Source organism: Mustelus asterias, chromosome 24 (genome assembly GCF_964213995.1).
Source record: "Mustelus asterias chromosome 24, sMusAst1.hap1.1, whole genome shotgun sequence".
Classification (NCBI taxonomy): Eukaryota; Metazoa; Chordata; class Chondrichthyes; order Carcharhiniformes; family Triakidae; genus Mustelus; species Mustelus asterias.
In genome coordinates this window covers 40,641,431-40,665,304 of record NC_135824.1, presented here as the reverse complement: position 1 = coordinate 40,665,304, position 23,874 = coordinate 40,641,431, and the positions used below count along the sequence as shown (strand labels likewise).

Genomic DNA, 23,874 nt, shown 5'->3' with positions numbered 1-23,874 from the left:
CTGCCTGCTGTGATAGTGGAGTCAGACACTTTAGGAAATTTCAAGCGGTTATTGGATAGGCACATGGAGCACACCAGAATGATAGGGAATGGGATAGCTTGATCTTGGTTTCGGACAAAGCTCGGCACAACATTGTGGGCCGAAGGGCCCGTACTGCGCTGTACTGTTCTATGTTCTAATTTATTTCACTTACTGTACCTGCATATTAACCTTTGATGATCCCTGTACCAGGACACCGAGATCCCCCTGTACCAGAGTTCTGCAGTTTCTCACCAGTTAAATATTATACTGCATTTCGATTCCTCCAGCCTAAAGTGAACAAGTTCACACCACATTACCTACATTATAATCTTCCAAATTTTTTCCCACCCACTTAACCTATCCTTATTGCTTTGGAAGACTCTATCTCCTCTTGACAACTTATTTTTCTATCTATCTTGGTGTTACCTTCAAATTTAGCTACCATGCATTCTGTACTTGTTTAAAAACTGTAAAATCTCTAATTATTTCTAGTTCTGATGAAATCCCAAAATATTAACTGTTTTTCGCTCCTCACAGATGTCGTTTATCTCCTGAGTATTTCCAGCAGAATTTCCAGAATTGCGCATGTGAAATATTGTAAACGCTCACTGTATCTTCCTTCAATGATATCAGTTCAACCTGAATATTAAGGTACATCACCGGCTATGGAAAAATAAATACTCCACTTACATTGTTTTTGACATTGATATTCACTCCCTTCTTCAAAAGCAGCTTCATTTGGGTCAGGTCATTCCTCTTTGCTGCATCATGAAAATCTTGCTCTGACTGCAGTACTTCAGGGAAAAAAAATACTAGCATGAGACAGAATCTTACAGCAGCTCAAGCAGAATACAACCACTATCAGGAAAGAATGGAGAGAGTAGAATATTAAAAATCGATTCCAAGATGGCCTGATCAACATGTTGAAAGTTATTGGTGTTGGTCAGAGTTAATATGGGACATTTTCACTTGCAGAAGAATCCTAAATCAGGGCCGTCAAGGCAAGATGGTTGTTAATCAATCCCGTAGGGAAATAAGGAGAAATGTCTTCATTTAGAGAGAGATGAGGTGAATGGAATGGGAGGAGACTATGCCTCAACTCATTTGAAATTGCTGAAATCCTCAGGCTGAATGAAGGCTTGGCTTGCTTCTGTGCTGGAGATTCTAGATGATTCTGTGTATCAGCTCACTCCGGCCAAAACTCTCCTTCGGAGCTTCATTCCACTAGTTAAGTCTGATCCCATTTCGTATTCACTTCCCACCCACTTTCACAAGACACACAGACAAATCCTCAAATCTCTTGCTCCTGACAATGTCTACATTGTTTTTTTTCAGGGAATTCTCTGCCTGTAGTTGAGAATTCTGATGAATTCTAAATATCCAACATGAAGATAATTAGCAGCTAATGTTTAAATATGTGGTTTGAGAATAATACAAAATATGTAAGTAACATCTTAATGTCTCTAAGAAATGTTTTTAACATGCTATTAAAATGAAAGATGTTTTCATGAAACACATCCGAATAAGTCAGGCACAAATAATGCAACAAAGTAAATTACCAATGCATATCTAAGCCGGGGAAAGTAAGTCCAATAGATAAAGGTGCCTTCAATAGAACCGGTTTAAATTGGTTAGAGAAAATGCTGAATCAGAAGAAGCCATTTTTTTGGGAGAGAACTTCCGTAAAACAGACTGATGAATAACAGAGTTATATTTGAAGGTGTCAGAGAATTATTGATTGAAAGACATGTCATCAGTAGATTGACAGATCAGTGAATGAATAAAATTGCTGTTAATTAAGTCCTGGGCAAATTAATCTGATTTTTTAAAAAGTATAACTAATCTACTTTTTTGGCATGAAATCTGAGATCTTTTGTGAAAGTTGCTAGTGCATTAGCTGTGTAGGTGGAACCATTGATCTCCCACTTTGGCCAAAATGAGATTTGTCTTGTCCTAATTGTATGTTTGTCTAAATATTGCTAATTTGTAATGTTTTTGATTCTAACATTTCAGTGTTTTAATAACTGAATAAACTTTTTTGCAAAATGAAATGTTTAATGAAAATATTTAGTCTTTAAATTAATCAGGCCGCCTAAAAGAATTTCCCACAACACTGCCCAAAGGGTTGTGGAAGCTGGGTCATCAGAAGTATTTAAAGTGGAGATGGATGAATATTTGACAATGAAGGAATAGAAAGTAATGAGAAAATGGCTCAGAGTAGTAGTTGAGGCCGGCATAAATCAGCCATGATTATATTAAATGGCGGGGCAGGCTTGAAGGACATGGTGGCCTACTCCTGCTTCTATTTCTTGTGTTCTTGTGACGTAGGCATTGCTGACTAGGCCAGTATTTTTATTGCATATCTCTAATTTCACTTGTGAAGATGGTGCTATCTGAATTCCACACACCCAGAGCACTCATGCCCAGGTACTTTGCACCCTCCTCAAGCCCACCCGAGCCATACCTGACTTGACTAACTACCTCACCATTTCCCACATTCCATTCCTCTGAAAATTCCTTGAAAAATTATAGCATTTTAAAAATTTGTGCCCTTTTCCACAACTCCAAGTTTTATCCTTTGCAATCAGATATGGTCACAGTACTTTAACAAACTAATCCAGTGACTGGGTGTTAAAATATACTGACCGTGCCAAGCTCTACTTCACTTGTATTTTCTGTGATCCATTATCTACCCATCCTGTTGGGCCATGGCCATACACACCCTGCCTGCAAAATTGATTGCATTCTCCACCCATCTCACGACACCAATATCCTATTTGTCCTTCGCTGAGCTTTCAACCACATAGCCTCTCCATCATGAAGAGTCTATTTTCACATCTGCAACAACTTCTTGACTGTGCCTCAACCCATTTGAAACTGCTGAAATCCTCATTTATGTTTTCACTTCAAAATACACCTATACCAACACACTCCTAACCAATGGGTGGCATGGTGGCACAGTGGTTAGCACTGCTACCTCACAGGGCCAGGGACCCGGGTTCGATTCCCGGCTTGGGTCACTGCCTGTGCGGGGTCTGCATATTCTCCCCGTGTCTGTGTGGGTTTCCTTCAGGTGCTCCGGTTTCCTCCCACAGCCCGAAAGACGTGCTGGTTAGGTACATTGGCCATGCCAAATTCCCCAAGTGTACCTGAACAGACGCCAGAGTGTGGCAACTACTGGATTTTCAGTGACTTCATTGTGTTCTTAATGTAAGCTGACCTGTGACACTGCTAAGTAAACTTTAACTTCCCATCTTCACTTTCAGTAAACACCAGCTCATCAAAGATTCTACTGCCAGTATCTTGCCCAATTTCTGCACAGTTTAGGTCATGAATAAAAATAGTAGAGTCCAGTCCCTATAGGTCATCACTGGTGGTTCCAAACAAATGCAAACCTATTGATAATTGAAATCCACGGTGGCACACTGGTTAGCACTGCTGCCTCACAGTGCCAGGGACCCAGGTTCAGTTCCCGGCTTGGGTCACTGTCCTTACACAACTTCTCACAACTTCTGTGTGGAGTTGCACGTTCTCCCTGCATCTGCGTGGGTTTCCCACAGTCTGAAAGATATGTTGAACAGGTGCTGGGGTGTGGCGACTAGGGGAATTTCACAGTAACTTCATTGCAGTGTTAAATGTAAGCCTTACTTGTGTCTCTAAGGCATTCCAGCTACTTCCCAATTCAGCTCAATATATGTGATTAGCATAAGAGGCATTGATCTTAAATAGAAGTTACTTGAGCAATAGCTTGTTAAATGCAATTTGGGTGTGCGTATCCCCCATTTCATCATATTGTCAGCCGTGTCTCCCAAAAACTTTCTACACCTAGAAACATAGAAAACTACAGCACAAAACAGGCCCTTCGGCCCCACAAGTTGTGCCGAACATATCCCTACCTTTTAGGCCTACCTATAACCCTCCATCCTATTAAGTCCATGTACTCATCCAGGAGTCTCTTAAAAGACCCTATTGAGTTTGCCTCCACCACCACTGACGGCAGCCGATTCCACTCGCCCACCACCCTCTGTGTGAAAAACTTCCCCCTAACATTTCCCCTGTACCTACACCCCAGCACCTTAAACCTGTGTCCTCTCGTAGCAGCCATTTCCACCCTGGGAAAAAGCCTGAGAGTCCACCCGATCTATGCCTCTCAACATCTTATATACCTCTATTAGGTCTCCTCTCATCCTACGTCTCTCCAAGGAGAAAAGACCGAGCTCCCTCAGCCTATCCTCATAAGGCATGCCACTCAATCCAGGCAACATTCTTGTAAATCGCCTCTGCACCCTTTCAATCTTTTCCACATCCTTCCTGTAATGAGGCGACCAGAACTGAGCACAGTACTCCAAGTGGGATCTGACGAGGGTCTTATATAGCTGTATCATTATCCCCGGACTCCTAAACTCAATCCCTCGATTGATAAAGGCCAGCACACCATACGCCTTCTTAACCACCTCCTCCACCTGCGGGGCCGATTTTAGAGTCCCATGGACTCAGACCCCAAGGTCCTACTGATCCTCCACAGTACTAAGAGTCTTTCCCTTAATATTGTACTCCTTCATCCCATTTGACCTGCCAAAATGGGCCACTACACATTTATCTGGGTTGAAGTCCATCTGCCACTTCTCCGCCCAGTCTTGCATCCTATCTATGTCCCTCTGTAACTTCTGACATCCCTCCAGACTATCCACAACCCCACCAACCTTCGTATCGTCGGCAAACTTACCAACCCATCCCTCCACTTCCTCATCCAGGTCATTTATGAAAATGACAAACAGCAAGGGTCCCAGAACAGATCCCTGGGGCACACCACTGGTGACCAACCTCCATTTAGAAAAAGACCCATCTATACACACTCTTTGCCTCCTTTGGGCAAGCCACTTCTGGATCCACAGGGCAGCAGCCCCTTGGATCCCATGCCCTCTCACTTTTTCGAGAAGCCTTGCATGGGGTCCTTATCGAACACCTTGCTAAAATCCATATAAACCACATCTACCGCTTTCCCTTTGTCAATGTGTTTAGTCACATTTTCGAAGAACTCCACCAGGCTCGTAAGGCACGATCTGCCTTTGACAAAGCCATGCTGAGTATTTTTGAGCATACTAAACCTCTCCAAATGCTCATAAATCTTGTCCCTCAGGATCTTCTCCATCAGCTTACCAACCACTGAGGTTAGACTCACTGGTCGGTAATTTCCTGGGCTGTCCCTATTCCCCTTCTTGAAAATAGGAACCACATCCGCAATCCTCCAATCCTCCGGCACCTCTCCCATCTCCATCGACGACGCAAAGATCATCGCCAGAGGCTCTGCAATCTCTTCCCTTGCCTCCCACAGTAACATCCCATCTGGACCCGGCGACTTATCTATCTTGATGCCATTCAAAGATTCCAGCACAACCTCTTTGTTAAAGTCCACATACTCAATCTTTTCAGTCCACCGCAAGCCCACAGTACATCCACCCATGTCCTTCTCCTCTGTGAAAACCGAGGCAAAATACTCATTCAGCACCTCTGCCATTTCTACTGGTTCCGTACTGATTTTCCCGCCTTCACCTTTTATAGGCCCTATTCCCTCACGTCTCATCCTTTTACTCTTCACATATTTATAGAACGCCTTAGGGTTTTCCTTAATTCTACTTGCCAAGGCCTTCTCGTGGCCCCTTCTGGCTCTCCTAATTTCCTTCTTTAGTCCCTTCCTACAAGCCGTATACTCATCTAGATCCCTATCTTCACCAAGCTCTCTGAACCTTTTGTACGCTTTCCTTTTCTTCTCGACTAGGTCCCGCACAGATTTCGTGCACCACGATTCCTTTAACCTACCAACTCCTCCCTGTCTGCTCGGAACATTGTCCTGTAGAACCCTAGACAGACATTCCTTGAAAAACTGCCACCTCTTTTCAGTACATTTCCCCGAGATCCTCTAATTTGCTGCCTTATGTCTTCATATAAACGCTTTCCTATCTTGCCTGATCCTCTCTTTTTCCAATATTAGCATAAAGGAGATAGAGTTATGATCGCTATCCTCAAGATGCTCTCCCACTGAGAGATCTGACACCTGTCCAGGCTCATTGGTCAGTATCAGATCAAGTACAGCCTCTCCTCTTGTAGACTTGTCCACATGCTGTGTCAGGAAACCCTCCTGAACACACCTAACGAGCTCCTCCCCATCCAATCCCCTTACCCTAGGGATATTCCAATCTATGTTTGGGAAATTAAAGTCTCCCATCACAACAACTCTGCTATTATTGCAACTCTCCAGGATCTGTTTCCCTATCTGCTCCTCCACCTCCCTGTCACTATTGGGCGGCCTATAAAAAACTCCCAGCAAAGTCATCGACCCCTTCCCACTCCGAACTTCCACCCACAGAGACTCTGGAGACAATCCCCCCACAGCATACACCTTCTCGACAGCTGTGACACTATTGCTGATCAGCAGTGCCACTCCACCCCCTCTCTTGCCTCCCTCCCTGTAACATCTGAATCCCGGCACCTGTAGTATCCAGTCCTGTCCCTGAGACATCCAAGTCTCCGTAATGGCCACCACATCACACTTCCAGGCATCGATCCACACTCTGAGCTCATCCCCTTTATTCACTATACTCCTGGCATTAAAGTAAACACATCTCAATCCTAACCTTTACCTTTCTCACTCCTTTAAAACCCAACTTTTGACAAATGTTTCGGTATCAGTGACAAGAATGGGAAGTGCTGGGGTTAGGACAGTGAGAGTGTGAATGGAACCAGAGCAGGGGAATGAATACCCAGTACTGAACTGGCCATTCAGCCCACTGTATGCTCGATATCTGCAGCAAGCCAGTGAGCTCATTTCCTTCATCTTTCCTTCCAACTCAGTTTTGATCAATTTGATTTGAGAATTGGATAACCCGAAATTATTTTTGCCAAGGAGAGATTCAGCTCTTTTCCTGCAAATGGAGCTTCAGCTCGGAGCTGCTCCTTATCTCCATCAGCTTTTACATTTTTCAAATCCTGAGCGGCCAAAGCTGACAGATTTAAACAACGCGGAGGCTGGGAAACACAGAGAGACACAAACAGATAGACAGATGGTCCCGGTCGCACCCTGCGCCGCACCCCCCCCCATTCCCGGTCTCCACCCACCCCCCCCGCCCATTCTTGGTCTCTGCCCCCCACCCCCACACGATTCCTGGTCTCGCCCCCTGTGCCACCCCTCCCCCAATTCCCGGTCACCCACCCCCCCATTCCTGATCTTGGCCCCCCCTCCATTCCCGGTCTCCACCCTGCCCCCATTCCCGATCTCGCCCCCCCCCCCCCATTCCCGATCTCAACCCCCCTCCCCATTCCCGGTCTCACTCCCCCATTCCCGGTCTCCCCCCCCATTCCCGGTCTTGCCCCCACCCCCCCCATTCCTGGTCTCACCCTCCCCCATTCCCGGTCTCAGCCCCCCCCCCCCCCCCTCCTTCCCGGTCTCATCTCCCCACCCCCATCTCCATTCCCGGTCTCGCCCCCTCACCCCCTCCCCCATTCCCAGTCTCTTTCCCACCCCCCCCCCCCCCCCCCCGAAGCCCCAGGGCGGCACGGTAGCACAGTGGTTAGCACTGCTGACTCACAGCTCCAGGGACCTGGGTTCAATTCCCGGCTTGGGTCACTGTCTGTGTGGAGTTTGCACATTCTCCCCGTGTCTGCGTGGGTTTCCTCCGGGTGCTCCGGTTTCCTCCCACAGTCCAAAGATGTGCGGGTTAGGTTGATTGGCCATGATTAAATTGCCCCTTAGTGTCCTGAGATGCGTAGATTAGAGGGATTAGTGGGTAAATGTGCAGGGATATGGGGGTAGGGCCTGGGTGGGATTGTGGTCGGTGCAGGCTCGATGGGCCGAATGGCCTCTTCCTGCACTGTAGGGTTTCTATGATTCTATGACGATTCCTGGTTTCAACCACCCATCCCCCCCATTCCCGGTATCGACCCCCCACCCCTCCCAATTCCGGTCTCACTCGCCCCCAACCCCCCCATTTCCAGTCTCACTCCCCCGTCCCCCCATTCCCGGTCACGCCTCCCCACAACCCCCCCCATTCCCGGTCTCGCCCCCCTCCTCACCCCTCACCCCCCATTCCCGGTCACGCCTCCCCACAACCCCCCCATTCCCGGTCTCGCCCCCCTCCTCACCCCCCACCCCCCATTCCCGGTCACGCCTCCCCACAGCCCCCCCATTCCCAGTCTCGGCCCCCCCACTCCCCATTCCTGGTCCCACCCCCTCCACCACCTCCCATTCCCAGTCATGCCACCCCCCCACCACCCCCCATTCATGGTCACCCCCCCCCCACCACCCCCGGTCTCGCCCCCCCCCCCTTCCCTGTATCGCCCCCCCACCTCCATTCCCGGTCTCATCCCCCCACCCCCATCTCCATTCCCGGTCTCGCCCCCCCACCTCCATTCCCGGTCTCATCCCCCCACCCCCATCTCCATTCCCAGTCTCTTTCCTGCCCCACCCCCCCCCCCACGCCCCAGGGCGGCACGGTAGCACAGTGGTTAGCGCTGCTGCTTCACAGCTCCAGGGACCTGGGTTCGATTCCCGGCTCGGGTCACTGTCTGTGTGGAGTTTGCACATTCTCCCCGTGTCTGCGTGTGTTTCCTCCGGGTGCTCCGGTTTCCTCCCACAGTCCAAAGATGTGCAGGTTAGGTTGATTGGCCATGCTAAAAATTGCCCTTCGTGTCCTGAGATGCGTAGGTTAGAGGGATTAGTGGGTAAATATGTCGGGATATGGGGGTAGGGCGTGGGTGGGATTGTGGTCGGTGCAGGCTCGATGGCCCGATGGCCTCTTCCTGCACTGTAGAGTTTCTATGATTCTATGACGATTCCCGGTTTCAACCACCCATCCCCCCCCCATTCCCGGTATTGACCCCCCACCCCTCCCAGTTCCGGTCTCACTCGCCCCCAACCCCCCCCCATTTCCAGTCTCGCCAACCCCACACCCCCATTCCCGGTCTCGCCCTCCCCACCACCCCCCATTCGTGGTCACGCCCCTCCACTTCCACCCATTCCTGGTCTTGCCCACCCCCACCTCCACACCTCATTCCCGGTTTCGTCCCTCCCCCACCACCCACCATTCCCGGTCTTGCCCCCCCTCCCCCCCCCCCCCCCCCCACATTCTCGGTCTCACCCCACCTCCCGCTGCCCATTCCAGATCTCACCACCCCCCCTCCCCCCGATTCCCAGTCTCGCCCCCTCCCCATCCCCGATCTCGCCCACCCGCCATTCCCGATCTCCCCCCCATTCCCGATCTCCCCCCCAATTCCCGATCTCCCCCCTTCCCGATCTCCCCCCCCGCCCATTCCCGATCTCGCCCACCCCCCATTCCCGATCTCCCCCCCATTCCCGATCTCGCCCACCCCCCATTCCCGATCTCCCCCCCATTCCCGATCTCCCCCCCCCATTCCCGATCTCACCCACCCCCCTGCCCGATCTCCCCCCCCGCCCATTCCCGATCTCGCCCACCCCCCATTCCCGATCTCCCCCCCCATTCCCGATCTCCCCCCATTCCCGATCTCCCCACCCTCCACGATCTCCCCCCCGCCCATTCCCGATCTCGCCTACCCCCCATTCCCGATCTCCCCCCCCATTCCCGATCTCCCCCCCATTCCCAATCTCCCCCCATTCCCGATCTCGCCCACCCCCCATTCCCGATCTCCCCCCCATTCCCGATCTCCCCCCCATTCCCGATCTTGCCCACCCCCCATTCCCGATCTCCCCCCCATTCCCGATCACCCCCCCATTCCCGATCTCGCCCACCCCCATTCCCGATCTCCCCCCCCATTCCCGATCTCGCCCACCCCCCATTCCCGATCTCCCCCCCACTCCCGATCTCCCCCCCATTCCCGATCTCGCCCACCCCCATTCCCGATCTCCCCCCCCATTCCCGATCTCGCCCACCCCCCATTCCCGATCTCCCCCCCATTCCCGATCTCCCCCCCCATTCCCGATCTCCCCCCATTCCCGATCTCGCTCACCCCTCATTCCCGATCTCCCCCCCATTCCCGATCTCCCCACATTCCCGATCTCCCCCACATTCCCGATCTTGCCCACCCCCATTCCCGATCTCCCCCCCATTCCCGATCTCCCCCCATTCCCGATCTCCCTCCCCCCCATTCCCGATCTCCCCCCATTCCCGATCTCCCCCCCATTCCCGATCGCCCCCCCATTCCCGATCTCTCCCCCATTACCGATCTCCCTCCCCCCCATTCCCGATCTCCCCCCCATTCCCGATCTCCCCCCCATTCCCGATATCCCCCCCCATTCCCGATCTCCCCCCCATTCCCGATCTCCCCCCCCATTCCCGATCTCCACCCCATTCCCAATCTCCCCCCATTCCCGATCTCGCCCACCCCCCATTCCCGATCTCCCCCCCATTCCCGATCTCCCCCCCATTCCCGATCGTGCCCACCCCCCATTCCCGATCTCCCCCCCATTCCCGATCTCCCCCCCATTCCCGATCTCGCCCACCCCCATTCCCGATCTCCCCCCCCATTCCCGATCTCCCCCCCATTCCCGATCTCCCTCCCTCCATTCCCGATCCCCCCCCATTCCCGATCTCCCCCCCCATTCCCGATCTCCCCCCCATTCCCGATCTCCCCCCCATTTCCGATCTCCCCCCCATTCCCGATCTCCCCCCCATTCCCGATCTCCCTCCCTCCATTCCCGATCCCCCCCCATTCCCGATCTCCCCCCATTCCCGATCTCCCCACCCTCCACGATCTACCCCCGCCCATTCCCGATCTCGCCTACCCCCCATTCCCGATCTCCCCCCCATTCCCGATCTCCCCCCCATTCCCAATCTCCCCCCATTCCCGATCTCGCCCACCCCCCATTCCCGATCTCCCCCCCATTCCCGATCTCCCCCCCATTCCCGATCTTGCCCACCCCCCATTCCCGATCTCCCCCCCATTCCCGATCTCCCCCCCATTCCCGATCTCGCCCACCCCCATTCCCGATCTCCCCCCCCATTCCCGATCTCGCCCACCCCCCATTCCCGATCTCCCCCCCATTCCCGATCTCCCCCCCATTCCCGATCTCGCCCACCCCCATTCCCGATCTCCCCCCCATTCCCGATCTCGCCCACCCCCCATTCCCGATCTCCCTCCCATTCCCGATCTCCCCCCCATTCCCGATCTCCCCCCCCATTCCCGATCTCCCCCCATTCCCGATCTCGCTCACCCCCCATTCCCGATCTCCCCCCCATTCCCGATCTCCCCACATTCCCGATCTCCCCCACATTCCCGATCTTGCCCACCCCCATTCCCGATCTCCCCCCCATTCCCGATCTCCCCCCCATTCCCGATCTCCCTCCCCCCCATTCCCGATCTCCCCCCATTCCCGATCTCCCCCCCCATTCCCGATCGCCCCCCCATTCCCGATCTCTCCCCCATTCCCGATCTCCCTCCCCCCATTCCCGATCTCCCCCCCATTCCCGATCTCCCCCCCCCCATTCCCGATCTCCCCCCCATTCCCGATCTCCCCCCCCCATTCCCGATCTCCCCCCCATTCCTGATCTCCCTCCCCCCATTCCCGATCTCCCTCCCCCCATTCCCGATATCCCCCCCCATTCCCGATCTCCCCCCCATTCCCGATCTCCCCCCCATTCCCGATCTCCCCCCCATTCCCGATCTCCCTCCCTCCATTCCCGATCCCCCCCCCATTCCCGATCTCCCCCCCATTTCCGATCTCCCCCCCATTCCCGATCTCCCTCCCTCCATTCCCGATCCCCCCCCATTCCCGATCTCCCCCCCATTTCCGATCTCCCTCCCTCCATTCCCGATCCCCCCCCCATTCCCGATCTCCCTCCCTCCATTCCCGATCCCCCCCCCATTCCCGATCTCCCCCCGCCCCCATTCCGGTTTCTCTCACTCACAGTTTTCTCTCTCAGACGCTGAATCTGCCGCCATTTTTCTCTGTCTGTCCCGCGGCGACAGGGCGGAGCCTCAATCCCGGAGAGAGTCAGCTCAACCCCCCCGCCCCACCCCTCCACCCCACACCCCCACCCCCCACCCCACACCCACCCCTACTCACCCCCCCACCCCCCCCACCCCCCCCCCCTACACTCAACCCCACACCCACCCCACACCCACCCCACCACCCCCACCCCCCCACCCCCACCCCCACCCCCACTCAAAACCCCCCACCCCACACCCACCCCTACCAAAACCCCCCACCCCACCCCTACTCAAACCCCCACCCCACACCCACCCCACCCCTACTCAAACCCCCCACCCCACCCCTTCTCAAACCCCCCCTACCCCACACCCACCCCTACTCAACCCCCCCACCCCGCCCCACCCCTACTCAACTCCCCCACCCCACACCCACCCCTACTCAAACCCCCACCCCCACCCACCCCCACTCAAAACCCCACCCCCACCCCATCCCTACTCAAAAACCCCCACTCCACCCCTACTCAAAACCCCCACCCCACACCCACCCCCCCCTACTCAAAACCCCCCACCCCACACCCCACCCCTACTCAAAACCCCCCACCCCACCCCTACTCAAAACCCCCACCCCACACCCACCCCTACTCAAAACCCCCACCCCACAACCCACTCAAAACCCCCACCCCACCCCTACTCAGAACCCCCCACCCCTACTCAAAACCCCCACCCCACACCCACCCCTACTCAAACCCCCCACCCCACACCCACCCCTACTCAAACCCCCCACCCCAGGGCCACCCCACCCTACTCAAAACCCCTCATCCACCCCACCCCTACTCAGCCCCCATCCTCCCACACACACACCAACCCCCTCTCCACACCCCCCACCCCTGCTCACCCCACACCCCTTCCACACACACACCCACCCCACCCCCACTCTACACACCCCCCACTATCCCCCACACACCCCACCCCCCACACTCCCCCACCACTCCTACCCACACCCTCTATCCCCACACACACCCCATCCCCCACACACACCTCCCCCCCCCACACACAGCCCATCCCCCCACCACCCCCACCCCTGCTCACCCCACACCCCCTCCACCCCACACCCCCCCACAACACACCCCCCCACCCCCACTCTACACACCCCCACCACCCCACCCCCACTCTACACATCCCCACATGCCCCACACTACACACCCCATCCCCCACACACACCTCCACCCCCACACACAGCCCACCCCCCCACACCCCCACACCCCCCGCACTCACCCCCCTACTCAACCCCCACCCCACACTCACCCCACCCCTACTCTAACCCCCCCCCCACACCCACCCCTACTCAAAACCCCCCACCCCACCCCTACTCAAAACCCCCCACCCCACACCCACCCCTACTCAAAACCCCCAACCCACACCCACCCCACCCCTACTCAAAACCCCCCACCCCACCCCTACTCAAAACCCCCCATCCCTACTCAAAACCACCCACCCCACCCCTACTCAAAACCCCCCACTCTACACCCACCCCACCCCTACTCAAAACCCCCCACCCCACAGCCACCCCATCCCTACTCAAAACCCACACCCACCCCACCCCTACTCAGCCCCCATCCTCCCACACACACACCAACCCCCTCTCCACACACCCCCACCCCTGCTCACCCCACACCCCTTCCACACACACACCCACCCCACCCCACTCTACACACCCCCCACTATCCCCCACACACCCCACTCCCCACACTCCCCCACCACTCCTACACACACCCCCACTATCCCCACACACACCCATCCCCCACACACACCTCCCCCCCACACACAGCCCAACCCCCCACACACCCCCACCCCTGCTCACCCCACGTCCCCTCCACACACACACCCACCCCACAACTCTACACCCCCCACCCCCACTCTACACACCCCCCACCATCTCCTACACACCCCCCACCATCTCCCACATGCCCCACACTACACACCCCATCCCCCACACACACCTCCACCCCCACACACAGCCCACCCCCCCATCCTACACACCCCCGTACTCACCCCCCCACTCACCCCCCTACCCACCCCCCCACCCCCCTACTCCCCCCCACTCACCCCCCCACCCCCCTAATCACCCCCCCACTCACACCCCCACCCCCCTACTCACCCCCCCACTCACCCCCCTACTCACCCCCCCACTCACCCCCCTACTCACCCCCTCACCCCACCCCTCACCCCCACACTCACCCTCCCCCCCACCCCTACTCACCCCCACCCCACAAGCCCCCATGCGGCCCTCCCCACATGCGCCCCCCCTGCGCACACCCCCCTGCGTACCCGCCGCACATCCCCCTGTGCGTGACCCCCCCACTACCCCCAACCATGTTTCATTGGGGTAATGGTGTTGAAAGCTGAGCTGTCATCAATAAAGAAAAGTTTGGCCCCACAAGTTGTGCCGAACATATCCCTACCTTTTAGGCCTACCTATAACCCTCCATCCTATTAAGTCCCAAGTACTCATCCAGGAGTCTCTTAAAAGTCTCATATTCCCGGGTTAACTTTCAAGAAGGCTGATCTGACATCTGCAGTGGTGACCTCAGATACTGGTTTGGCCGAGGCTTCTGGGGCGGATGACGTCCTCTTGCTTAAAACGGGCACTGAATGCTTTGAGCTCATAAGGGAGTGGTACATTGTTGCCAGCGATTCTACTTGTGTTCATGTTGTAGCCTATTATGTTGTGTGGACCTTGCCATAATTGGTGCGTGTTCATGTGGCTAGCCTGGGACTCTAGTTTGGCCTCGCACTGTCTCTTGGCATCTTTGATGATTCTCAAATTCCAGGAAATATAACGTAGCCTACCTGCTCTCTTGACCTTTTTTGCATTTTATTGAAAGCAAGTATATCAGACACACTGCAAAGTAAATGGCAGATGGAACCAAGGCAGAGACCTCTGATTTCTCAAGAAATCACCCAGTCGTAATTCAGCCAACCCCACTGAAACCTTAAGATAAAAACAAATTATTGCGGATGCTGGAATCTGAAACATAAGCAGAAAATGCTGGAAAATATCAGCAGGTCTGACAGCATCTGAGGAGAGGGGACAGAGCTAATGTTTCGAGTCTGGATGACTCTTCATCAGAGCTGAAGAAAATAGGAAATGGGATTTTCCACAATAGTATAAATCTCATCCCATTTTTTATAGTATTCAGCCCTGACGATGAGTAATTCGGACTCAAAAATTTAGCTCTGTTCTCCCTCCACAGGTGCTGTCAAAACTGAGATTTTCCAGCATTTTCTGTTTTTGTCTCACTGGAGCCTTGTCTTTCTCACCAGGTTTCCAATCTCTACCTCTGAAGATCCTGTCTTGAAGTTCTCTCTAAAAGTCACCACCACTCCCACTTCCTTCTTTTGCAGTAGTGGCCCACAGGATGGAGACAGTCTCTTTCTTTAACTTAACTGGAGTTGCCTATATTCTACCTATATTCCTGAGATGCCTCTTGGCTAGCTCCCCTGAAGCTGACTACCTGACAGATTAAAATTATCTGACCATTGAACTGATGAACTGAACCTACCAACACAGCCATAGCAGGACAAACACATACGTAAATGTCAAATTTCAAATCATCAGAACAATTTATCCAGCAGGATAAATGGGAGAGGATGTTCGAGGGTAAGTCCGCGTCTGGCATGTGGGAGTCTTTTAAGGAACTATTGATAAGGCTGCAGGATAGGCATGTGCCTGTAAAAAGGAAAGATAGGAAAGGTAGGATTCGAGAGCCGTGGATAACCAGGGAAATTGAGGATCTGATTAAAATGAAAAGGGAGGCGTACGTTAAGTCCAGGCAACTGAAAACAGATGGAGCTCTGGAGGAATACAGAGAGAGTAGGAAAGAACTCAAACGGGGAGTTAGAAGGGCAAAAAGAGGTCATGAGATGTTCTTGGCAGGCAGGATTAAGGAGAATCCTAAGGCATTCTATTCATACGTTAGGAACAAAAGAGTTGTCAGGGAGAAAATCGGACCTCTCAGGGACAAAGGAGGGGAATTATGTTTAGAACCCAAGGGAATAGGGGAGATCCTAAATGAATACTTTCCTCTCAGGGACAAAGGAGGGGAATTATGTTTAGAACCCAAGGGAATAGGGGAGATCCTAAATGAATACTTTGCATCGGTATTCATGAAGGAGAGGGGCGTGTTAACCGGGAGTGTCTCGGAGGGAGGTGCTGACCCGTTAGAGAAAATCTCCATTACAAGAGAGGAAGTGTTAGGTTTTTTAGGGAACATTAAAACTGACAAAGCCCCAGGGCCTGATGGCATCTATCCTCGACTGCTCAGGGAGACGAGAGATGAAATTGCTGGGCCTCTGACGGAAATCTTTGTCGCTTCTTTGGACACGGGTGAGGTCCCTGAGGATTGGAGGATAGCGAATGTGGTCCCGTTGTTTAAGAAGGGTAGCAGGGATAACCCAGGAAATTATAGGCCGGTGAGCTTGACGTCCGTGGTAGGGAAGTTGTTGGAGAGGATTCTTACAGACAGGATGTATGTGCATTTAGAACGGAACAATCTCATTAGTGACAGACAGCATGGTTTTGTAAGAGGGAGGTCGTGCCTTACAAATTTGGTGGAGTTTTTTGAGGAAGTGACAAAAACGGTTGATGAAGGAAGGGCCGTGGGTGTCGTCTATATGGATTTCAGTAAGGCATTTGACAAAGTCCCACATGGCAGGTTGGTTAAGAAGGTTAAGGCTCATGGGATACAAGGAGAAGTGGCTAGATGGGTAGAGAACTGGCTTGGCCATAGGAGACAGAGGGTAGTGGTCGAAGGGTCTTTTTCCGGCTGGAGATCTGTGACCAGTGGTGTTCCGCAGGGCTCCGTACTGGGACCTCTGCTATTTGTGATATATATAAATGATTTGGAAGAAGGTGTAACTGGTGTAATCAGCAAGTTTGCGGATGACATGAAGATGGCTGGACTTGCGGATAGCGAAGAGCATTGTCGGGCAATACAGCAGGATATAAATAGGCTGGAAAATTGGGCGGAGAGGTGGCAGATGGAGTTTAATCCGGATAAATGCGAAGTGATGCATTTTGGAAGAAATAATGTAGGGAGGAGTTATACAATAAATGGCAGAGTCATCAGGAGTATAGAAACACGGAGGGACCTAGGTGTGCAAGTCCACAAATCCTTGAAGGTGGCAACACAGGTGGAGAAGGTGGTGAAGAAGGCATATGGTATGCTTGCCTTTATAGGATGGGGTATAGAGTATAAAAGCTGGAGTCTGATGATGCAGCTGTATAGAACGCTGGTTAGGCCACATTTGGAGTACTGCGTCCAGTTCTGGTCGCCGCACTACCAGAAGGACGTGGAGGCGTTAGAGAGAGTGCAGAGAAGGTTTACCAGGATGTTGCCTGGTATGGAGGGTCTTAGCTATGAGGAGAGATTGGGTAGACTGGGGTTGTTCTCCTTGGAAAGACGGAGAATGAGGGGAGATCTAATAGAGGTGTACAAGATTATGAAGGGTATAGATAGGGTGAACAGTGGGAAGCTTTTTCCCAGGTCGGAGGTGACGATCACGAGGGGTCACGGGCTCAAGCTGAGAGGGGCGAAGTATAACTCAGATATCAGAGGGACGTTTTTTACACAGAGGGTGGTGGGGGCCTGGAATGCGCTGCCAAGTAGGGTGGTGGAGGCAGGCACGCTGACATCGTTTAAGACTTACCTGGATAGTCACATGAGCAGCCTGGGAATGGAGGGATACAAACGATTGGTCTTGTTGGACCAAGGAGCGGCACAGGCTTGGAGGGCCGAAGGGCCTGTTTCCTGTGCTGTATTGTTCTTTGTTCTTTGTTCTTTGTTCAGGTGAAAGGGATTGCACAAGGCTTTTGGAATTAGCTTGTGGTCTATAGTTCCACACTGTTGATTTGATTTGATTTATTATTGTCACTGTATTAATATACAGTGAAAAGTATTGTTTCTTATGCGCTATACAGACAAAACATACCGTTCATAGAGAAGGAAATGAGAGAGTGCAGAATGTAGTGTTACAGAGAAAGACCAACTTAATGCAAGGCAAGTCCATTCAAAAGTCTGACAGCAGCAGGGAAGAAGCTGTTCTTCAGTCGGCTGGTACGTGACCTCAGACTTTTGTATCTTTTTCCCGACGGAAGAAGGTGGAAGAAAGAATGTCCAGGGTGCGTGGGGTCCTTAATTATGCTGGCTGCTTTGCCGAGGCAGTGGGAAGTGTAGACAGAGTCAATGGATGGGAGGCTGGTTTACGTGATGGATTGGGCTACATTCATGACCTTTTGTAGTCCCTTGCAGTCTCAGGCAGAGCAGGAGCCATACCAAGCTGTGATACAACCAGAAAGAATGCTTTCTATGGTGCATCTGGAAAAGTTGGTGAGAGTCGTAGCTGACATGCCAAATTTCCTTAGTCTTCTGAGAAAGTAGAGACGTTAGTGGGCTTTCTTAACTATAGTGTCGGCTTGGGGGAACCAGGACAGGTTGTTGGTGATCTGGACACCTAAAAACTTGAAGCTGTCGACCCTTTCTACTTCGTCCCCGTTGATGTAGACGGGTATGTTCTCCTTTACGCTTCCCGAAGTCGATGACAATCTCCTTCGTTTTGTTGACATTGAGGGAGAGATTATTTTGCCGCACCAGTTCACCAGATTCTCTATCTCATTCCTATACTCTCTTTCATCATTGTTTGAGATCCGACCCACTACAGTGGTGTTCTCAGCAAACTTGAAAATCGAGTTGATGGGGAATTTGGCCGCACAGTCGTAAGTGTATAAGGAGTATAGTAGGGGCTGAGAACACAACCTTGTGGGGCACCAGTGTTGAGGATGATCGTGGAGGAGGTGTTGTTGCCTATCCTAACTGATTGTGGTCTCTGAGTTAGGAAGTTCAGGATCCAGTCGCAGAGGCCCAGGCTATGGAGTTTGGAGATGGGTTTCGTGGGAATAATAGTGTTGAAGGCACTATTAAGTTATAGTCAATAGTCTGACATAGGTATCCTTGTTATCTCGGTGTTCCAGGGTTGAGTGGAGGCCCAGGGAGATGGCGTCTGCTGTGGACCTGTTGTGGCAGTAGGCGAACTGTAGTGGATCCAGGTAGACCGGGAGGCTGGAATTGATTCGTGCAATGACTAGCCTTTCGAAGCACTTCATAATAATGGATGTCAGAGCCACCGGTCGATAGTCATTAAGGCACGCTGCTTGGTTTTTCTTAGGTAGCTGGATGATGGTCATCTTCTTGAGATAGATAGGGACCTCAGATTGTTGTAAAGAGAGGTTGAAGATGTCTGTGAATACCCCCGCCAGCTGATCCGTGCAGGATCTGAGTGCTTGTCCGGGTACCCCATCCGGGCCAGTCGCTTTCCGTGGGTTGACCTTCGAAAAGGCTCCATAGTAATGCTTCAGCCAACCAGAGTAATCTTGCCAACCAATCAGCAGCCTTTCCTCATGTGGCAAAAATTGTGTTTGTTTGAAATGTGGTATTTTTGCACTTGTCCTGATGAGTGCGAGATGAAAAACTTCAGCAATATGTGTCTCTCTTCAGCAGTGTAGTGTGCCCCGGCATGGCCTGAACTATGACATGCAGCTCCTGTTCACAGACCTGAGTGGCCTTCATGGCTCCTTGCAGACGTTGCCCGTCTTCTACCAGGACCTTTTGAAAGTTTGGGACACGGTCACCTTGTGCCACAGCTCTCCCCCATCTGGAGTAGCAGCTGTTGTTCGGGAGCTGCTGCTTAGGAATCCACTCCTCAACCAATACCATTTCAGGTGGCTGATGGAAAAGAGGGCTATGGCTGCCGAGGTGACCAGGGTTGGGAATGTGCTGGGTGGCAGAGGAGTGGGCTGGATGATACCCCACGAGCTAGCTGAGTGCGCGGTGGTGAAAGTTCAGCTCACGGCCAATGCCATCTGTCACCTTAGAACGGCCACACGTAGTCCCGAGGAGGCTCAACTGTGCAGTGGGATCCCGTCTAAGCATACCCCTGCTCAGACGGAATTTCACATTGGCCCTAAGCTCAGATCCCCTTCCTGGGTCGGGCGCCCCATAGTTTGAGCTGTCTCGTGGAAATGCCCTCCGTGCCCTTTGCCACTGCACGGAGGGTTTCCTGTATGGGCTTTTGCTGCACACCTTCCATTACCATGTCCTCACCCATCGACCGGACACGCCTTGGCGTGCCTTGTTGCCGTCCCGCAGCGGAGGACCCCAGTGGAGGTCCCTCTATGGCGGGATCTTCCCCCACTGCACTGGGGACAAGGGGTGGAGGCTAGTGCACGCAGCAGTACCGTGCAATCGTAAATTGTACCAGGTCAAGGACTCGCAAGAAACCCGCTCTTTTTGCAGTCTTGTGGAGTTTGTGGGCCACGTTTATGTTCACTCTCTTAGGCTGCACTCCCTTCTTTTATTACCTCAAAAATCTTTTGTTTGCACTTCAGTCCCATGTTCCTGATTTACGGGCGCCTGGTGCAAAGGGGGGCAAAGAAGGCGGAGGACCTCCTCATGAACCTGAGCCTGGCCAGACTCGTCATAAACAGGCCCAGGCAGTGGGCGACTGAGGGGGTCATCCGACATGACTGTCTGCCCCTCTACCACGGCTACATATGCAGCCGGGTGTCCCTGGAGAGGCAGCATGTGGAATCCATTGGCACCATCAAGGCCTTCAGTGCCCGTTGGGCCCCACAGGGGCTGGGGTCTATTATTGATCCTTTTAATCACATTTTGATTTGATGTTGTAGGTTTCCTTTACACTTCGGTTTATTTTGCTCTGGAGAGTTCCCCCTTTTTTTCAGGGGCCACCCCTTTTACTTTGTCCCTAAGTTTATTTGATTTAGTTTATTTGGTTTGCCAAAAATATGTTTTCAGCAGTGTTCAAGTTCTGGAGGACCAAGTAACTGTCTGTCACAATCTTACTCAATGAGTGAGTGGACTCGAAGGGCTAAATGGGTTACTCATTCCTTCTGTTATTACACAGGTAATTGAGCTGGATGTGTGAAGCTGGGGTACATGCAGATTAGCTAGTTGGATGTGGATGATCTGGATGTAAATCTTCTGTTACTTGTATATTGCTTGTAGTATTTGGTCGTATTTCTTCACTGTCGCTGAGTCAAAATCCTGGAACTCCCTTCTTAGCAACATTGTAGGTCTTCTCACAGCACATGGACAGCAACATACATACAAACATATGAAATAGGAGCAAGTCATTTAGCCCCTTGAGCTTGCTCAACCATTCGATAAGATCATAGAAACCCTACAGTACAGAAAGAGGCCATTCGGCCCATCGAGTCTGCACCAACCACAATCCCACCCAGGCCCTACCCCCATATCCCTACATATTTTACCCACTAATCCCTCTAACCTACACATCTCAGGACACTAAGGGGCAATTTAAGCATGGCCAATCAACCTAACCCGCACATCTTTGGAATGTGGGAGGAAACCGGAGCACCCGGAGGAAACCCACGCAGACATGAGGAGAATGTGCAAACTCTACACAGACAGTGACCCAAGCCGGGAATCGAACCCAGGTCCCTGGAGCTGTGAAGCAGCAGTGCTAACCACTGTGCTACCGTGCCGCCCAGATCATGGCTGATCTGTTCATGTTGAAGTTCCCCTTCCCATCTATCCCTGATAATCTTTGCTTTCTTTACTCAACAATAATAAGAACATAAGAACTCGGAGCAGGAGTAGGCCATCTGGCCCCTCGAGCCTGCTCCGCCATTCATAAGATCATAGCTGATCTTTTTGTGGACTCAGCTCCACTTACCCGCCCGCTCACCATAACCCTTAATTCCTTTACTGTTCAAAAATTTATCTATCCTTGCCTTAAAAACATTCAATGAGGTCGCCTCAACTGCTTCAGTGGGCAGGGAATTCCACAGATTCACAACCCTTTGTGTGAAGAAGTTCCTCCTCAACTCAGTCCTAAATCTGCTTCCCCTTATTTTGAGGCTATGTCCCCTAGTTCTAGTTTCACCCGCCAGTGGAAACAACTTCCCTACTTCTATCTTAGCTATTCCCTTCATAATCTTATATGTTTCTATAAGATCCCCCCTCATTCTTCTGAATTCCAATGAGTATAGCCCCAGTGTACTCAGTCTCTCCCCATAAGCCAACCCTCTCAACTCCGGAATCAACCTAGTGAATCTCCTCTGCACCCCCTCCAGTGCCAGTATATCCTTTCTCAAAAAGGAGACTAAAACTGTACACAGTATTCCAGGTGTGGCCTCGCCATCACCTTATACAGCTGCAACATAACCTCGCTGTTTTTAAACTCCCACTAGCAATGAAGGACAAAATTCCATTTGCCTTCTTAATTACCTGCTGCACCTGCAAACCAACTCCTTGAGATTCCTGCACAAGGATACCCAGATCCCTCTGCACAGCAGCATGCTGCAATTTTTTACCATTTAAATAATAGTTTTGCTGTTATTCCTACCAAAATGGATGACCTCACATTTACCAACATTGTACTCCATCTGCCAGACCCTCGCCCACTCACTTAGACTATCTATATCCCTTTGTAGACTTTTAGTGTCCTCTGCACACTTTGCTCTGCCACCCATATTAGCGTCATCTGTGAATTTTGACACACTACACTTGGTCCCCAACTCCAAATCATCTATGTAAATCGTAAACAATTGCGGTCCCAACACTGATCCCTGAGGCACACCACTAGTTACTGATCGCTAACCAGAAAAACACCCATTTACCCCCACTTTTTGCTTTCTGTTAGTCAACCAATCCTCTATTCATGCAAATACATTACCCGTAACACCGTGCACCTTTATCTTATGGAGCAGTCTTTGGTGCGGCACCTGGTCCAAAGATGTGCGGGTTAGGTTGACTGGCCATGCTAAGATTGCCCCTTAGTGTCCTGAGATGCGTAGGTTAGAGGGATTAGCGGGTAAAATATGTAGGGATATGGGGGTAGGGCCTGGGTGGGATTGTGGTCGGTGCAGACTCGATGGGCCGAATGGCCTCTTTCTGCACTGGAGGGTTTCTATGATTTCTATGATTTCTATTGTCAAATGCCTTCTGGAAATCCAGATACACCACATCCACAGGTTCCCCATTGTCCACTGTGCATGTAATGTTCTCAAAGAATTCCACCAAATTAGTCAAACATGACCTGCCCTTCAAGAATCCATGCTGCATTTTACCAATGGGACAATTTATATCCAGATGTCTCGCTATTTCTTCCTTCTTTCTTTCTTCTCTCGCTGTCTTATAAATATTCAGTGACTTTTCTTCCACCATCTTCTGAAGCAGAGAGTTCCAAAGTTGTACAAAGCTCAGAGAGAAAAAAATCTCCACATCTCTGTTGGAAAAGGGCAATCCTTAATTTTAGTCCTGGTCTCACGCACAAGAGGAAAATCTTTTCCATGTCCACCTTGTCAAGACCATTCAAGATCATATACACTTCAATCAAGTCAGCCCTCACTCTTCTCTCACTCAATAATTTTTCCTTTAACTCGTCTCACTTCAAACAAAGAACAATACAGCACAGAAACAGGCCCTTCGGCCCTCCAAGCCTGCGCCGCTCCCTGGTCCAAATTAGACCATTCTTTTGTATCCCTCCATTCCCATTCCATTCATGTGGCTATCTAGATAAGTCTTAAACGTTCCCAGTGTGCCCGCCTCCACCACCTTGCCCAGCAGCGCATTCCAGGCCCCCACCACCCTCTGTGTAAAATACGTCCATCTGATATCCGTGTTAAACCTCCCCCACCTCACCTTGAACCTATGACCCCTCGTGAACATCACCACCGACCTGGGAAAAAGCTTCCCACCGTTCACCCTATCTATGCCTTTCATAATTTTATACACCTCTATTAGGTCACCCCTCATCCTCCGTCTTTCCAGTGAGAACAACCCCAGTTTACCCCATCTCTCCTCATAACTAAGCCCTTCCATACCAGGCAACATCCTGGTAAACCTCCTCTGT

The 23,874-nt window shown here is 52.0% G+C and overlaps 1 protein-coding gene across 1 annotated transcript in view; it reads right to left on the bottom strand.

Annotated features, from left to right (window-relative positions):
* ankdd1a (ankyrin repeat and death domain containing 1A) overlaps positions 1-11,962 on the bottom strand; it is a 250,896-nt gene extending 238,934 nt beyond the window's left edge. The window contains exons 1-2 of the mRNA XM_078241600.1: positions 11,901-11,962; positions 712-815 (exon numbers count right to left, since the gene is read on the bottom strand). Coding sequence (XP_078097726.1) covers positions 712-815; positions 11,901-11,934 — 138 coding nt within the window. The 5' untranslated portion in view covers positions 11,935-11,962. The remainder of the gene's footprint in view (positions 1-711; positions 816-11,900) is intronic.
* Between the last annotated feature and the right edge of the window lie 11,912 nt (positions 11,963-23,874).